A 14,010-nucleotide genomic window follows, 5' to 3' on the forward strand; every position below is an offset into this window, starting at 1 on the left:
TTTTTTTTTTTTAGTTCTTGGTTAGAAAATCTGGCAGTACAGAATGTAGAAATGACTATTTAGTAGCCCAGACCACCCTTAGTTTGGCTGCTATGGAATCAGTATGCCATTATGATTCTGTTTCTTGTGTGGGGCTTCACTTGAGCATTAAAGTGGATATGCCCAGTTTATGACATCTCCCACTTTTAGCTTGATTTTCTGGCTCAGCTACTAAAACAGTAATTTTATTTGTGGACACTGACTCTACAGTTTTAATAGCCTTTTTTTTTTTTTTTTTTTTTTTTTTTTTTTTTTTTTTTTTTTGCCAGTCCTGAGGCCTGAACTCAGGGTCTGAGCACTGTCCTTGGGCTTTCCTCAAGGTTAGAGCTCTATCACTTGAGCTACAGCACCAGTTCTGGCTTTTCTATATATGTGCTACTGAGGAGTCAACCTGGGTCTTTGTGCATGCTAGGCAAGCACTCTACCACTAGGTCAAACTCCTGGCCTAATAACCTTAAGACTATTTTATTGGGCCAGCCCTAGGGCTTGAACTCTGGCTTGGGCACTCTCCCCGAGCCTCTTTGTGTTCAACGTTAGCACTCTACCATTTGAGCTACAGAGCCACTTTTCACTTTTTTGAGTAGTTTACTGGAGATGAGTCTTATAGGCTTTGAGTGGCCAGGAGTTTGGCCTAGTGGGAGAGTGCTCAACTAGCATGCATGAAGCCCTGGGTTCAATTTCTGGGTACCACATACACAGAAAAAGCCAGAAATAGTGCTGTGGCTCAAGTGGGAAGGTGCTAGCCTTGAGCAAAAAGTGTCCAAGGACAGTGCCTAGGCCCTGAGTTCAAACCCCACAGGACTGGCAAAGAAAAAAAAAAGTCTTACAGGCTTTGAACTGCAATTAGTTCTCAGCCTCCTGAGTAGCTATTATTACAGGTGTAAGCCATGATTACTTCACTGGTCTTAAGACTTTTAAATGAGAAAAAAGAAAATGGTATTATTTATGTGAGAGATTGTGATCTTTGGGTAGTGAGAATTCTTTTTGGAGATTACTAAATTTTTCTAAAGCTTTATTTTTTCCCCCTCACAACCAAGGCATGATTTTTGATTAAAGATCCCTGTATATGGACAGATAAGTTATTGCATATTCCAGAATACCAGATATGCTTCACAGCTTAAAAAAAAAAAGAATTGAAAATACTAGGGGGAAGTGGCACTGTATCTTAAGTGATAGAGAGCTAGTTTTGAGCATAGAGAGGTTCAGAGATGGTACCCAGGTCCTGAGTTCAAAAAATAATTGGAAAAAAATAATTATACTAGGTGCTGGTGGCTCACGCTCTATAACCTTAGCTGCACAGGAGGCTGAGATATGAGGATCACAAAAGCCAACCCAGGCAGAAAAGTCTGTGAGACGCTTAAGGACCAGAAAACTGGAAGTGGCCCGTGCCTCAAAACGGCAGAGTGCTAGCCTGCAGCAAAAAAGAACACGAGGACAGCACCCAGGCTATGAGTTCAAGCTCCAAGAAGCACAAAACAAAAAGACCTGGCCATCACCTACTTGTACGAGTGTGTGCTCAGGCTACCTCAGAGGAATACATTAAAAAAATCCCCATGTATTGTGGCTAGATTGCCAGGAGAGCTCAGGGTATTCTTTGGCCTCCGACGTGGAGCGGAAGCGGCCGGGGCACCTGGGCAGGGGAGGAGTTTCGAAGGCTGACACAGCCTGCAGAGAGCTTGAGCTCAGCTGTCGAGACTCACGGGGAGTTCTCCACTAGTTGACTGGATTCGCGGGTGTGTTTTAGGGGACAAGAAATGAACACTAAAGCACACGTAGGGACTTACTGAGCGCACCGTACTGGACATCCGGAGGCAGCGGTGGACGGCTCCGGGAGACACCTGCCGCTCCCGGAGGCCCAGGCCCGGGGGCGCCCGGCAGGCGCCCGGCCTCAGCCACAGGTGTCCACCCTATTAAAGAAGCGGGTGTCGCTCCCTGCGGGGGACCGCGGGCCGGGGCCTCGTCCCCCGACCGGTCCTACGTCCGCTTGTGTGGTTCGGAGAGCGAACGTACAACAAACAAAACGCTTTGCCCACACCCGGGGGGGGGGGGGCGGGTGGCGCTCGCGTTTCCTCGATTGTCAAGAATCGTCAGGTCGCAAAGTCCACCAACACGAGCGATGACCTAAACCAGGACGGTCGGCGAGGGAAACGCCAGGCTCCCCGGCCGGCCCCAGAGGCTCGGAGGGGGTTTCTTTGTCCGGATTCTCCGAGCCGTGTGCCCGGAGCTGCCGGTTTTGGGGCGCTCAGAGCACAACGAGGGGGCGGCAGGAGCCTTTCTCTGGTCTCCCGCCCCACCTGGGAACCAGGGATCCTCGCGGCCGCAGCCGGGCACCGTGCGACCGGCGGAGGAGCCCCCACCCCTGAGGGGTCCCGGAGCCCAGCCCGCCCCGATCCCAGGGTGCACCGCGCGCGCCCCCTCCCCGCGCCGCGCGGGGGCCCCGCCCCTCGGCCCGGACCCTCCCTCGCGGCGGCGGCGGCGGCGGCTGTGGCGGGAGGCGGGAGGCGGGAGGCGGGGACGCGGGACGCGGCGGCGGCTCCAGTTGCGTCTGTCCTCACTCACGGGGAAAGCCCGGCGGTGGCGGCACCTTTCGGGGCACCGACACCGAGCCGGAGCCTGCAGGCTGGTCAAAAAGCGCGGTCGCCCAGCCGGACGGCACCGCCGACGGACGGACGGACAGCGAGGTAGCTCGAGTCGCCTCAAGTTCCGCCATGAGCTGGGGCACGGAGCTCTGGGTGAGTGCGGGGCGGGGGACGAGGGCGCTGCGGGGCGGGGGCGCGGGGCGGGGGCGCGGGGCGGCCCTGGGTCCGCGCTGGCGGGCGGAGGTCCCGCTCGGCTTTGTGTGCAGGGCCGCCTTCCCGCCGCCGGGGGCCGGGGGTGGTAGTCCGCGCCCCCGTCTCGGCCACCGCCCCAGCCGTGCCCGGGACGGCGGGACCCCGCGCCCGCCGCCTTCACTTTCTCGGGCGCCGGCCGCCTTCTGCTTCCTTTGTCGCTCCCCACCCCGCGGCGGGGGAGAGGCCATTGTCCCGGGGGTACGGGGCGTCCGCGGCCGCCCAGGCTCCTGCGAGGGGCTCGGGCTCCGGGCTGCGCGGCCCGGGGCGGCGCCGCCCCAGCCCAGGTACGCGGAGCCAGGCGGCTTTGTTCGGGGCTCGGCCCCCACGCCCATTTCCCTTTCCTCGCGCCTCGCGGACGCCGTGCGCTCCCAGGACTCCGACCGCGGCCGCCGCCTCTGCGCCTGCTGGGTCGGCATTGTGATCTGAATTCGCCTCGGGAACCGATGGCGGCGCGTGCGGCGGCTTCCCCGGTGCTCGCCCCTCCCGCCCCCAGTTCTCTCCTCCGAGCCTCCCCGGCCTTGGCCGGGCGCCGGAGGCTCCGGACGAGGCCCGGGGTTGGGTCGAGGTGGTGGGTCGGTGGAGGCGCTCGGGCCGCGGGCCCGCAGGTGCGGCCTGGGGGCGCTGTCGGGGCGGGCGCTGTCCCAGGCGGGCGCCGGCCCGGCCACTCCCCCCTCTCCCACCTGTGCGGCTCCCGGCCTTTGTTCGCGGGCTCGGGGGAGCGCTGTGGAGGGAGGGGAGTGCAACTTGGATGTGCGGCGCTCTCGCTCCGCGCGGCTGAGCAATAGGGCTCGCTCGAGGTTTCCGACCCTCTCCTCCCCAGTCTGGTGGATGGGAAATTACAGGACGGAAAGAGACTTAGCCGTCACTTAAAGGAACACCTGCTCAGCCATCCCTAGAATCTCCGGTAACATTCCGGAATGGGGCTTGTCCAGTGTAAACACCCCCTCCCCCCACTCCGAGGAAACAGCTCAGGAGCCTCTCCAGACCGCTCCTGCCTTAGGCGCTGATTGTGGATGTAAGTGGAGAGAGTAAGTGGAAATGAATTCTGTTAAATTCAGCTCTCAACTTATTGAGGGAGACGGACACGATCTGTTCTTTCCCTTTGATTTGTACATTCTGTGTTGGGTTGTAGGGTTAATGACCAGAAGGGGTATTGGCTTTATTTTCCATTTTCATAACTACTATTTTTCTCTTTGGCCAGTCCTGGGGCTTGAACTTAAGGCCTCAGCATGGTCCTTGGGTTTTCTCAAGGCTAGAGCTCTACCACTTGAACCACAGCACCAGTCAGCCTTTTCTATGTATGTGGTACCTAGGAATCAAACCTGAATCCTCATGCATGCTAGGCAAGCACTCTACCACTAGACCAAACTCTCAGCCCTGTCTTTTTCTTATGCGTGTGTGTGTGTGTAGTTTGAAATCAGTAGGTGCTGTCCCTGAGCTGCTTTTTGCTCAAGGCTGGCACTCTACCACTGCTCCACTTTTGGCTTTTTGGTGATTAATTGGAGATGAGAATCTCATGGACTTCCTATTTTTTTTTTTTTTGCCAGTCCTGGGCTTGAGCTCAGGGCCTGAGCCCTGTCCTTGGACTTTCTCAAGGCTAGAGCTCTACCACTTGAGCCTCAGCACCACTTCTGGCTTTTTTTTTTTTTTTTTTTCTACTATGTCTTACCGAGGAATCAAACCCGGGTCTTCCTGCATGGCTAGGCAAGCACTCTACCACTAGTCCAAACTCCTGGCCCCTCTCATGTACTTTTTTGTGCAGGCTGGATTCCAAATATGACCCTCAGATCTCAGCCTGTTGAGTGAATCACTGGTCCTTGGCAAGATTTTACATTTTTATTTCCTTAATTTTGTCGGGTCTAGGATTTGAAATCAGAACCTTGTACTTGTATATGCTCTACCACTGAGTGACACCCCAAGCTTCATTTAAAAACTTAAAAAAATTACTTTGTGGGCCAGGAGTTTGGCCTAGTGGTTAAAGTGCTTGCCTAGCATGCATGAAGACCCGGGTTCGATTCCTTGGTATCACATACATAGAAAAATGCCGGAAGTGGTGCTGAGGCTCAAGTGGTAGAGCTCTAGCCTTGAGAAAGTCCAAGGACATTGCTCAGGCCCTGAGCTCAAGCACAGGACTGGCAAAAAAAAAAAAAAAAATTACTTTGTACCACACTATAAAAAAGTTTTAAGAAAAAAGAAACTGGAATGAAGACTGAAATGTGTTCAAAGCTTTCAGTAGCACCAACAAAAAAAGACTAAAATGTAATTTTAAAGTTATTTTCAAAGCTAGTCTGAGACAATGAGAAGCAATTTCAGTCCTCCAGTCTCCTAATTTCAGCATTTGAATAGGTTTTTTTTTTTTTTGAACATTTTGAGATGATAACCCCTAGAAGAGAGGAATTTCTGCTCTAATTAAAAATTGTTTTATATCCTTTGGAAATTGTGGGAAGTAATTTACATTGTTTTCTTGGAAAAAATTGTTTTCCCCCCATGGGTTAGAACTCACGGTCTTATGCAAATGAGTTGTGTTCTGCCACTAATGTACTGTCATCAGCCCTCTCTTACACATTTTAAAAATTTTATTTTAAAGTTTATAGTGGTTTGAGGAAGACTTGATGGAAACTAAGTAATGTAGAGCCAACTATCAACTGAGTGTCTAAACCTTAGATAATTAGAACTTGGTGGAGAGAACTATGAGTGGGAGTAGAATAAACTTTATAAAAATTCCACTAGACTTTGTTTTTACTCTTCTGTTTTGAATAAGGATTTGTGCTTCCAAAGAATTGTAAGAAATGACAAACACCTGTGCACTTTCTAGGTATTGAGCAATTTAAGGTTGGGAAAATTCTCAATTTTAAAATTCGGAAGACAAATTCCCTAATTTATTTAACAAAGACTGATAAAGTCATGTACTTAGGCTTATTGTAATGATCAGTGGAATTTTGTTGCTATTTAATGTTTCTTAAAGTCTTAAATGTGAAATCTGACAATAAAGGGATTACATAGAAGTGCATGACTGGCACAGGGTGGTAGAATCAACAGTGATTTGCTGAGTGGATTGTGTTAAGAGATGTAACTGGGAAGGCATATCAGTTAGCTGATACTGAATCCATGGCAGCTGTGCTTTGAGGACGTTTAGTGTTTCCACGTGAGCATTTAAGTAAGGCTGTGAATAAACCTAATACAGGAATCACCTTCTCTTCTGAATTATACCGAAGATTGTGGCAGCTTCATTCTCAGGGTATGTGGTGTATTTAGGGTAGCATCTCAGGTATCACTTATTATATTGATTGCATTGATTGCTCTATTATAGAAACAATGTTTGGAATGGAAAGAGCTAAACATGAATTGATGATGCCACATCACACTTTTTTTTTTTTTTTTTTTGGGTGGGTCATGGGGCTTGAACTCTGACCTGGGTGCTGTCCCTTAGCTCTTCACCTTAAGGCTACCATCCGACCCTTGAACCAAGTCCCACTTCCATTTTCTAAAAGTTAATTGGAGATAAGAGTCTCAGATCCTTTTGTGCCCTGCCCCCCACTGGCTTTGAGCCTTGATCCTCAGATCTCAGCCTCCTGAGTAGCTAGGATTACAGGAGTGAGCTACTGCACCCAGCACATCACACTTTTTTTTTTGTAATTATTACTGTTTTTTATTTTTAAACAAGGAAATTAGTGGAGGAGGTTTATGTTTAATAAGCCTTACTTATTAGGAGGCAACTTTTTAAAATTTCATTTTATCAGTCATGGGGCTTGAACTCATGTCCTGAGTATTGTCACTAAGCTGTTTTTCTCAAGGCTAGCATTCTACCACTGGAGCCACAGCGCCACTTCCACCCTCTTTTGTTTATGTGAGCCTCAGGACTGGGGGGTTGGGGGGAGAGAAGAATTAGAGGAATGTGGGCTGTGTGATTTGGTAAGTTATTTCTGGATCATCCTCAGACTAGCTCTTTAATGTTTCCTTTGCCTTGTCCTCATAGTATTTGATTTTTGTTTTTTGTTTTTGTGTCAGTCATTGGGCTTGAACTTGGGGCCTGGGCACTGTCCCTGTGATCTTCAGCTCAAGGCTAGTGTTCTACTTCTTGAGCTATAGCACCATTTATGATTTTTTTTTTTTTTGGTGGTTAATTGGAGATAGAAGTCTTATGGACTTTTGTGCCCTGGCTAGCTTTGAACTGCGGTCCTCAGATCTCAGCCTCTTGAGTAACTAGGATTACAGGTGAGAGCCACAGGTGCCCAGGCTGGCCCCAAACTCATTATCTTCCTGCCTCAGCCTCCAGAGTGTTGAGATTACAGGGATGAAATACCATAACTGGCTTAACATTTCTATTACATTGTAAATATACTTGCTTTTGAGGGAGCTGGGATAATTGTATTCTCTGATTAAAATGTTGTCTGTGGTTATTCATACTTTGCCCAATTGAATAAGTGCTTGCTTTATTTAGAATATTGATTACTGGAAGCAGGCTTTAGGGTTCTGAAGGACTCTATAATAGAGATGATAGGTTAGGTGGTCTAGATCAGTTCAGGAATGTCTAAACAGGCTAAAAATAGTATGACAGAATTAGCAGTTCAGTACTGATGAGAGTGAGCTTTTTTTTTTTTAAAGTTAAACATTATTTTGTTATTGTAATGGTGATATACAAAGGAGTTACAGTTATGTAAGTCAGATAAAGGGTAAAAAGTTTCCTTTTGGGCAATATTACCCCCTCCTTCAATATTAAACATCTTTATAGGATGAAGAGGAAATTATTTTAAAAGTAGTTCTTATTAATTTAGTTGGCTGATGGCTTAATATCAAAATTGGCGGGATCTCAGACAATATGAATAGATTTATCTGGACTAAAGGAATTGAGTTGCCCTGGAGAAGACTAGTTAGAACATATTGATAATGTTGATTTGTTTTATTTCATGTGTTTTAGGACACCTGATTAGAGCACAGCTGCTGCTGGTAGTTCTTTTTTTTTTTTTTTTCTTTTTTTTTTTAATTTACCTGAGAATTGAATTCAGGGCTTGGACATTGTTCCTGAGCTCCTATGCTCAAGGCTAGCACTCATCACTTGAGCCACAGCACCACTTCAGGCTTTTTTATGTGTAGGTGGTAGTAAGGAATTGAACCCAGGGCTTCATGCATGCTAGGCAAGCATTCTGCCACTAAGTCACAGTCCCAGTCTAAGCAAAGCTTTTAATGTGAACTGGATCGCATTTCAAAAACCATGGAACTGGTGTAAAAACTAAAGCAATTTTTTTTAGGCGGGGGAGGTCAGTTCTGGGGCTTGAACTCAAGGCTTGAGCATTGTCCTTGGACACTTCTTTCTCAAGGCTAGTACTCTGGTATTTCAGTGCCACTTCTGGCTTTTTCTGTATATGTGGTTCTGGAGAATCAAACCCAGGGCTCTATGCATGCTAGGTGGGCATGCTAACACTGCCTATTTGATCCTCTTTTGGGTCTATAGTGGGGCTTGAATTCTAGGCCTGGGTGCTGTCCCTGAGCCTTCAGCTCAAGGCTAGTGCTCTACCACTTGAGCCACAGTACCATTTCCAGTATTCTGGTGATTAATTTGAGATAAGAGTCTCTTGAACTTTCCTGTCTGAGCTGGAATCTTCAGATCACAGCCTCCTGAGCAACTAGGATTATAGGCATGAGCCACTCATGCCTGGCTAAATATAAGCTTATTTTAGATTTGTTTATATTGCTATCAAGTGCTTTTTTTTTGTCTTAAGTACAGGGTAGAAAAAAAAAGATGCTCATCTATAATATAGGTCTATAATGTTGATTCTACAAGCTTTATGATATACTTGATACTGTAAGGCTCTTCCAGTTCTCAGTAGACCCTTAAGTATACAAAAACAAATTATGGTACAAAGCCATTACTGTTTCTGGATAGTAGAGTAAAAGAATGCTCAGGATGTCAGTTAATTAAAAGGAAGCGATTACTAACTCTATAAGTGGGAGTTGTGACTAGCGATAAAAAAAAACTGATGGGGGCCGGGAGTTTGGCCTTGTGGTAGAGTGCTTGCCTAGCATGCATGAAAACCCGAGTTCAATTCCTTTGTACCACATACATAGAAAAAAGCCGGAAGTGGTGCTGAGGCTTAAATGGTAGAACTCTAGCCTTGAGAAACTCCAAAGACAGTGCTCAGGCCCTCAACTCAAGCCCAGGATTGGCAAAAAAAAAACCCCAAAACAACAACAAAAAAAAAACTGATGGGCAAAGAATGAAGAGTTAAATTTAAATTGAAAAATTCCCATTTCTTTATCAAATAACCTACTATATTCATATCTTGTATTAAAGTATTTTGTGATTAAGACATGTCTCAAAAGAGAAGTTGTAATACAGTATAACTATTTTTAATATTTTACCTTTAGATTAATCCATTTGAACAATTCCTATAAAATTTTTCTTTTTTTTAACCTTCCTTAATTTCTATAATTTAAAGTGCATGGATAGGCACAAGCCTATCCATGGGTGTTGGAAACTTTAGAAGCATGAAGGATAGCTGGGGGTCTGCCTCAGTTGTGGAGCACCATGTCCTAGGCCCTTTGGCTAAGCCTGTCCTAATATAGTTTCACCATGGTTTTAGAATTAGCAAAACTGAATTAAGAGTTCTTCCAGTTAGGGATAAGTAAAGATCTGGTTATTGTGAACTGTAAAATAGAATTTAAATTGAGTGGCAGGAGCTTGAGCAAGGCCTGAGGCCTGAGTAAGGTGATATCTTATATGGTGTAAGCCATGTTGGTGTGGAACGGTATAAAAACCTGAGTCTTGAGGAAGACAAGAATGTGGCTGACATGGTAAAGCCTGAGCCTGAGTAGGAAATGGGCGTGAGACCATGATGGGCTCAGTGTAGGGCGTCAGACCTACACTGAGTAGGATGAGAGCGACTCAAGTGGAAGTGTGTGGAGAGTAGAAGATCTAACCATTGCTGTATGTTGGAGCCTGAGTGAAATGAGGAAGGCATCCAGTCTCAAGGCAATGGCACCCAGGTGGACAGAGAGCACGTGAGTACAGAGCACAGTGGTTATCAGTCTGATGGAGAGCCACAGCACCACCTCTGGCTTTTTTCTATGTATGTGGTACTGAGGAATCAAACCCAGGTCTTTGTTCATGCTAGGCAAGCACTTCTACCACTAGGTCAAACTCCAGGCTCCAATTCATGGTTTTTAGTACATAGATAATAGATATAAAAGTAAAGATATAAATGTGTGTATGTTATCTTTGTACTATAGGTATGTTCATTCAGAAGATCTTTATTAAATATTAAAGTCTTAGTTTCTAAGGGCCAGGAGTTTGGCCTAGTGATAGAGTGCTTGCCTAGTATGCACCAAGACCCAGATTCAATTCTTCAGTACCACATATATAGAAAAAGCTGGAAGTGGTGCTGTGGCACAAGTGGCAGAGCACTAGCCTTGAGAAAGCCCAACAACAGTGTTCAGGCCCTGAGTACAAGCCCCAGGACTGGCCATAAACATAAAATAAAAATCTTAGTTTCTGGTTACTTCTGTGGGTCATGGGACTTGAACTAAGCCTGGGCGCTGTCCCATAGCTCTTCAGCTCAAGGCTATCACCCTACCCTTGAGCCAAGCTCCATTTCCCATTTTCTGGAGGTTAATTGGAAATAAGAGTCTCAGGTCCTTTTGTTTCTGGGCTGGGTTTGAACTTTGATCCTCAGATCTCAGCCTCCTGAATAGCTATGATTACAGGCATGAGTCACCATGCCCGGCAGTTTCTGGTTACTTTTATTCACTAGAAAGAGGAAGGTTTCTTATCAGTACAGGATGAACCTAAAGTATAAGTCTTGTTCCAGAAGGTTAGTAAGTGCTGAAAGAGTGGCGAATATATTTAAAAACAAAACAACAACAAAAAATACTTAGAGACTCCAGTGACCAAATATGGGACATATTTTTTTTTTTTTTTTGCCAATCTTGGGGCTTGAACTCAGGGCCTGGGCACTGTCCCTTGACACTTTTTGCCCAAGGCTAGCACCCCGCCACTTGAGCCACAGCACCATTTCTGGTCTTCTGGTGGTTAATTGGAGATAAGAGTCTCACTTGTGGTGTCTCACACCTATAATCCTAGCTACTCAGGAGGCTGAGATCTTAGGATCATGGTTCAAAGCTGTCTGGGTAGGAAAGACCATGCATGCAGTTCTTACCTCCAGTTAACCACCAGAGAACTGGAAGTGGAGCTGTGGCCCAAGATGGTAGAGTGTTAGCCTTGAGCAGAAGAGCTCAGGGAGAGTGCCCAGGCCCTGAATTCAAGTCTCATAACTGACAGAAACAAACAGACTTGATCCAGGTTTACTGAAATGCAGTTTCTTCTCTCACTTGAAAGTGTGGACATGGGCCGGGAGTTTGGCCTAGTGGTAGAGTGCTTGCCTAGCATGCACGAAGACCCAGGTTCAATTCCTCGGTACCACGTACATAGAAAAAAGCCGGAAAGTGGTGCTGAGGCTCAAGTGGTAGAGCTCTAGCCTTGAGAAAATCCAAGGACAGCGCACAGGCCCTGAGCTCAAGGCCAGGACTGGCGCAAAAAAAAAAAAAAAAAGTGTGGACAACTATTTTATCTTCAATAACTGTATGAAAATAAACCATTAAGTTTGGTAGCATGGCTAGAGTGGTAGCTAGAGCTCCTGCCTGAGCAAGTGTGAGTCCCCCTCCCCGAAAAAAAAAAAACAAACTGTAAAATCCTGTCTAGGTCAACTCTGCTTCTTCTAAAATACAGCAGAGGATATGTAAATATAGCTATATCGTTCTAGCATTTAACCATAATTATAAGGTAAGAAGAGCATGAGGTCATTCCTTGAATATAAGTAGCCCTTCATTTAGATTTAAGCCAGGAAGCCCATTTGCTTTCTAAATAATGTGGCCTCAGAATACTTACCTAAATGAACTGATTTGAAGCAACAACGCAGGAATAACTTAGGAGTCTTGAATCTTTAATTCAGTTGGATTACTTAGCTCTGTTACGTTGGGCAGAAACTTTATTCTTCACTTTTCCCATAGGAAATAAGCTGATCTTTGAAGGCCCTTCTGGACATAAAGGCCTATGATTAGATTTTTTACCCTTTGCACTTACCAAATATCTTTACTAGGAAAGGAGAAAGCAGGCTGGAGTGAAAAGGAAATGAGCCTGGTGGTAAACAAAGCCAAGAAATCAAATAGATGTAATGCAGACTGATGCTTAGCACTGTTCTAGAGAATTTTCACGTTTAAAGTATGATACAAAAGACTAGCTCTATTCTTCACTTTCGTTTTGCTAATTACATTGTCTAGTCTTGGGGCAAAAATATCAGCTCCAAAGGCATGCTCAAGTAGTCTTTAATTATCTGTTTCTACTTTTTTGCAATTTCAGTTATCAGTGGTTAACTGCAGACTGAAAATACTGTATGAAAAATTCCAGCAATAAACATGATAAATTTTGTCCTGTTTTGAGTAAAACAGTGAAATCTTGTGTTATCCTGTTCTGTCCTACCAGGATAGGGGTGTAAATTGTCCTTCGGCCACAATACCCACACTGTATATGCTACCAATCCATTAGTCTCTTAGTAGCTTTTTGGTTATCAAATCCATATTCTTGGTAATGTAGTGCTCATGTTCAGGTAAAGCCCAAGAATAATTATTTTGGCAATTAGCTTAATCTGTTGAGAAGCTATAAAGTATTTCCTTTGGATTAAAGGGGAAAAAATAATCATACCCTGAGACTGACAGACTACATTCATGTAACTTGTAACATTAATTATTATAGTTCTGTTTATTACTGTTTTAAACCTTCCTGTGTTTAGTTTATGAATTAAAATTTATCATAGATGTAGATATAGAAAAAAGAGCCAAGGTTTCAGGCATGGGATGGAGATCTTGGAATGAATACCCTAGGACACATTAGGCTACTGTATTATACTAACTTGTAATTGGTATAACAGTAGAGGAATCAGTGGCAGAAGAAATCCAGGGTACAGGAAGCTAGGACAGTTATCCAGAAGTAGAAAGAGGGCTAAAGAGTATAACATAATGAAAGATGAACGTATAGTATCTAACCTTAACTTTAGCTTCTCAGGTTTGAATCTTTAAAAGCAAAATAATGCTAAGTAACAGACTAATGTGAAAACAGAAGTGAAAGTCAATAGGACCCCCAAATTAGAAAGAACTGAAATATGGGGGCCAGGTGAAAAGATGCATTATCACTGTGGATGTGGTGGTGGTGGTAACAGGAATTACAGCATTAAAAAAGGAAGATGAAGGGAAGGGATTGGGAGTTGGTAAGAGTGGTTGCCTAGCATGCACAAAGACCTAGGTTCGATTCCTTGGTACCACATACATAGAAAAACCTGAAAGTGGTAGAGACCTAGCCTTGAGAATAGGCCCTGACTTCAAGTCCTGGGACTGGCTAAAATAAAATAAAATGAAAATAAAAAGGAAGATGGAACCAGGAGTGGTGGCTCACACCTGTAATCCTAGCTATTTGGGAGGCTGAGATCTGAGAATTACAGTTCAAAGCCAGCAAAGGAAGAAAAGTCAGTGAGAATTACAAAAAAAAAAAAAAGAAAAAAAAATGCTCTAAGTGACACTGTGACCCAAGTAGTAGAGTGCTAGTCTTGAGCAAAAGATGTTCAGGAACGGTGCTTAGGACCTGAATTCAGGTCCAGCCCTTACACACGCACTTGAATTCAAGCCCCTGGTCCAGCACACACACAAAAGAAGATGGTAGAAAATTCACATGGTAGAACAATGGAAGGTGACATGGATCAAGATTCATTTTAGTCATAACCTGAAATGTTTAATTGAAACTCCTTTATACAACTATTAAAAGAATAAAAAACCAAGTAGGTATGGATCTAATGTCATACAATATGTTCTAGTGTTATGTAAATTAATTTTGGGTCGAATTGTTCTAATCACTAAGAATGTACCATCTCAGGTAGTCTGTAGAGAACAATTACAACTTTTTTCTTTTTTGTTTTTTTTTGTAAATTGCTAGAAACTATAAACTCACAGGTTGTATGAAGTTGAAATGTACTACATCTGCTCACAGTTGCTAACTATTGCTGCTGGGTTAACATTACTTATAACATTACTAACCAGTGAAATTAAAGAGAAATTGTGGTTATTTGATTAATAGTGCTCCTTTCCCTGTGTCTTTGTC

General features: G+C 44.9%; 1 protein-coding gene across 4 annotated transcripts in view; it reads left to right on the forward strand.

The window, feature by feature from the left end:
- Positions 1-2,589: 2,589 nt before the first annotated feature.
- The window catches only part of Fnbp1l (formin binding protein 1 like), a 90,722-nt gene continuing 79,301 nt past the window's right edge, over positions 2,590-14,010 (forward strand). For all 4 annotated transcript variants that reach the window (XM_090334214.1, XM_090334215.1, XM_090334216.1 and 1 more), the window contains exon 1: positions 2,590-2,771. In XM_090334214.1, the coding sequence (XP_090190340.1) occupies positions 2,748-2,771 (24 nt within the window). In that variant the 5' untranslated portion in view covers positions 2,590-2,747. The remainder of the gene's footprint in view (positions 2,772-14,010) is intronic.

This window comes from Megascapheus bottae, chromosome 6, assembly GCF_031878675.1.
Source record: "Megascapheus bottae isolate mThoBot1 chromosome 6, mThoBot2.hap1, whole genome shotgun sequence".
Classification (NCBI taxonomy): domain Eukaryota; kingdom Metazoa; phylum Chordata; class Mammalia; order Rodentia; family Geomyidae; genus Megascapheus; species Megascapheus bottae.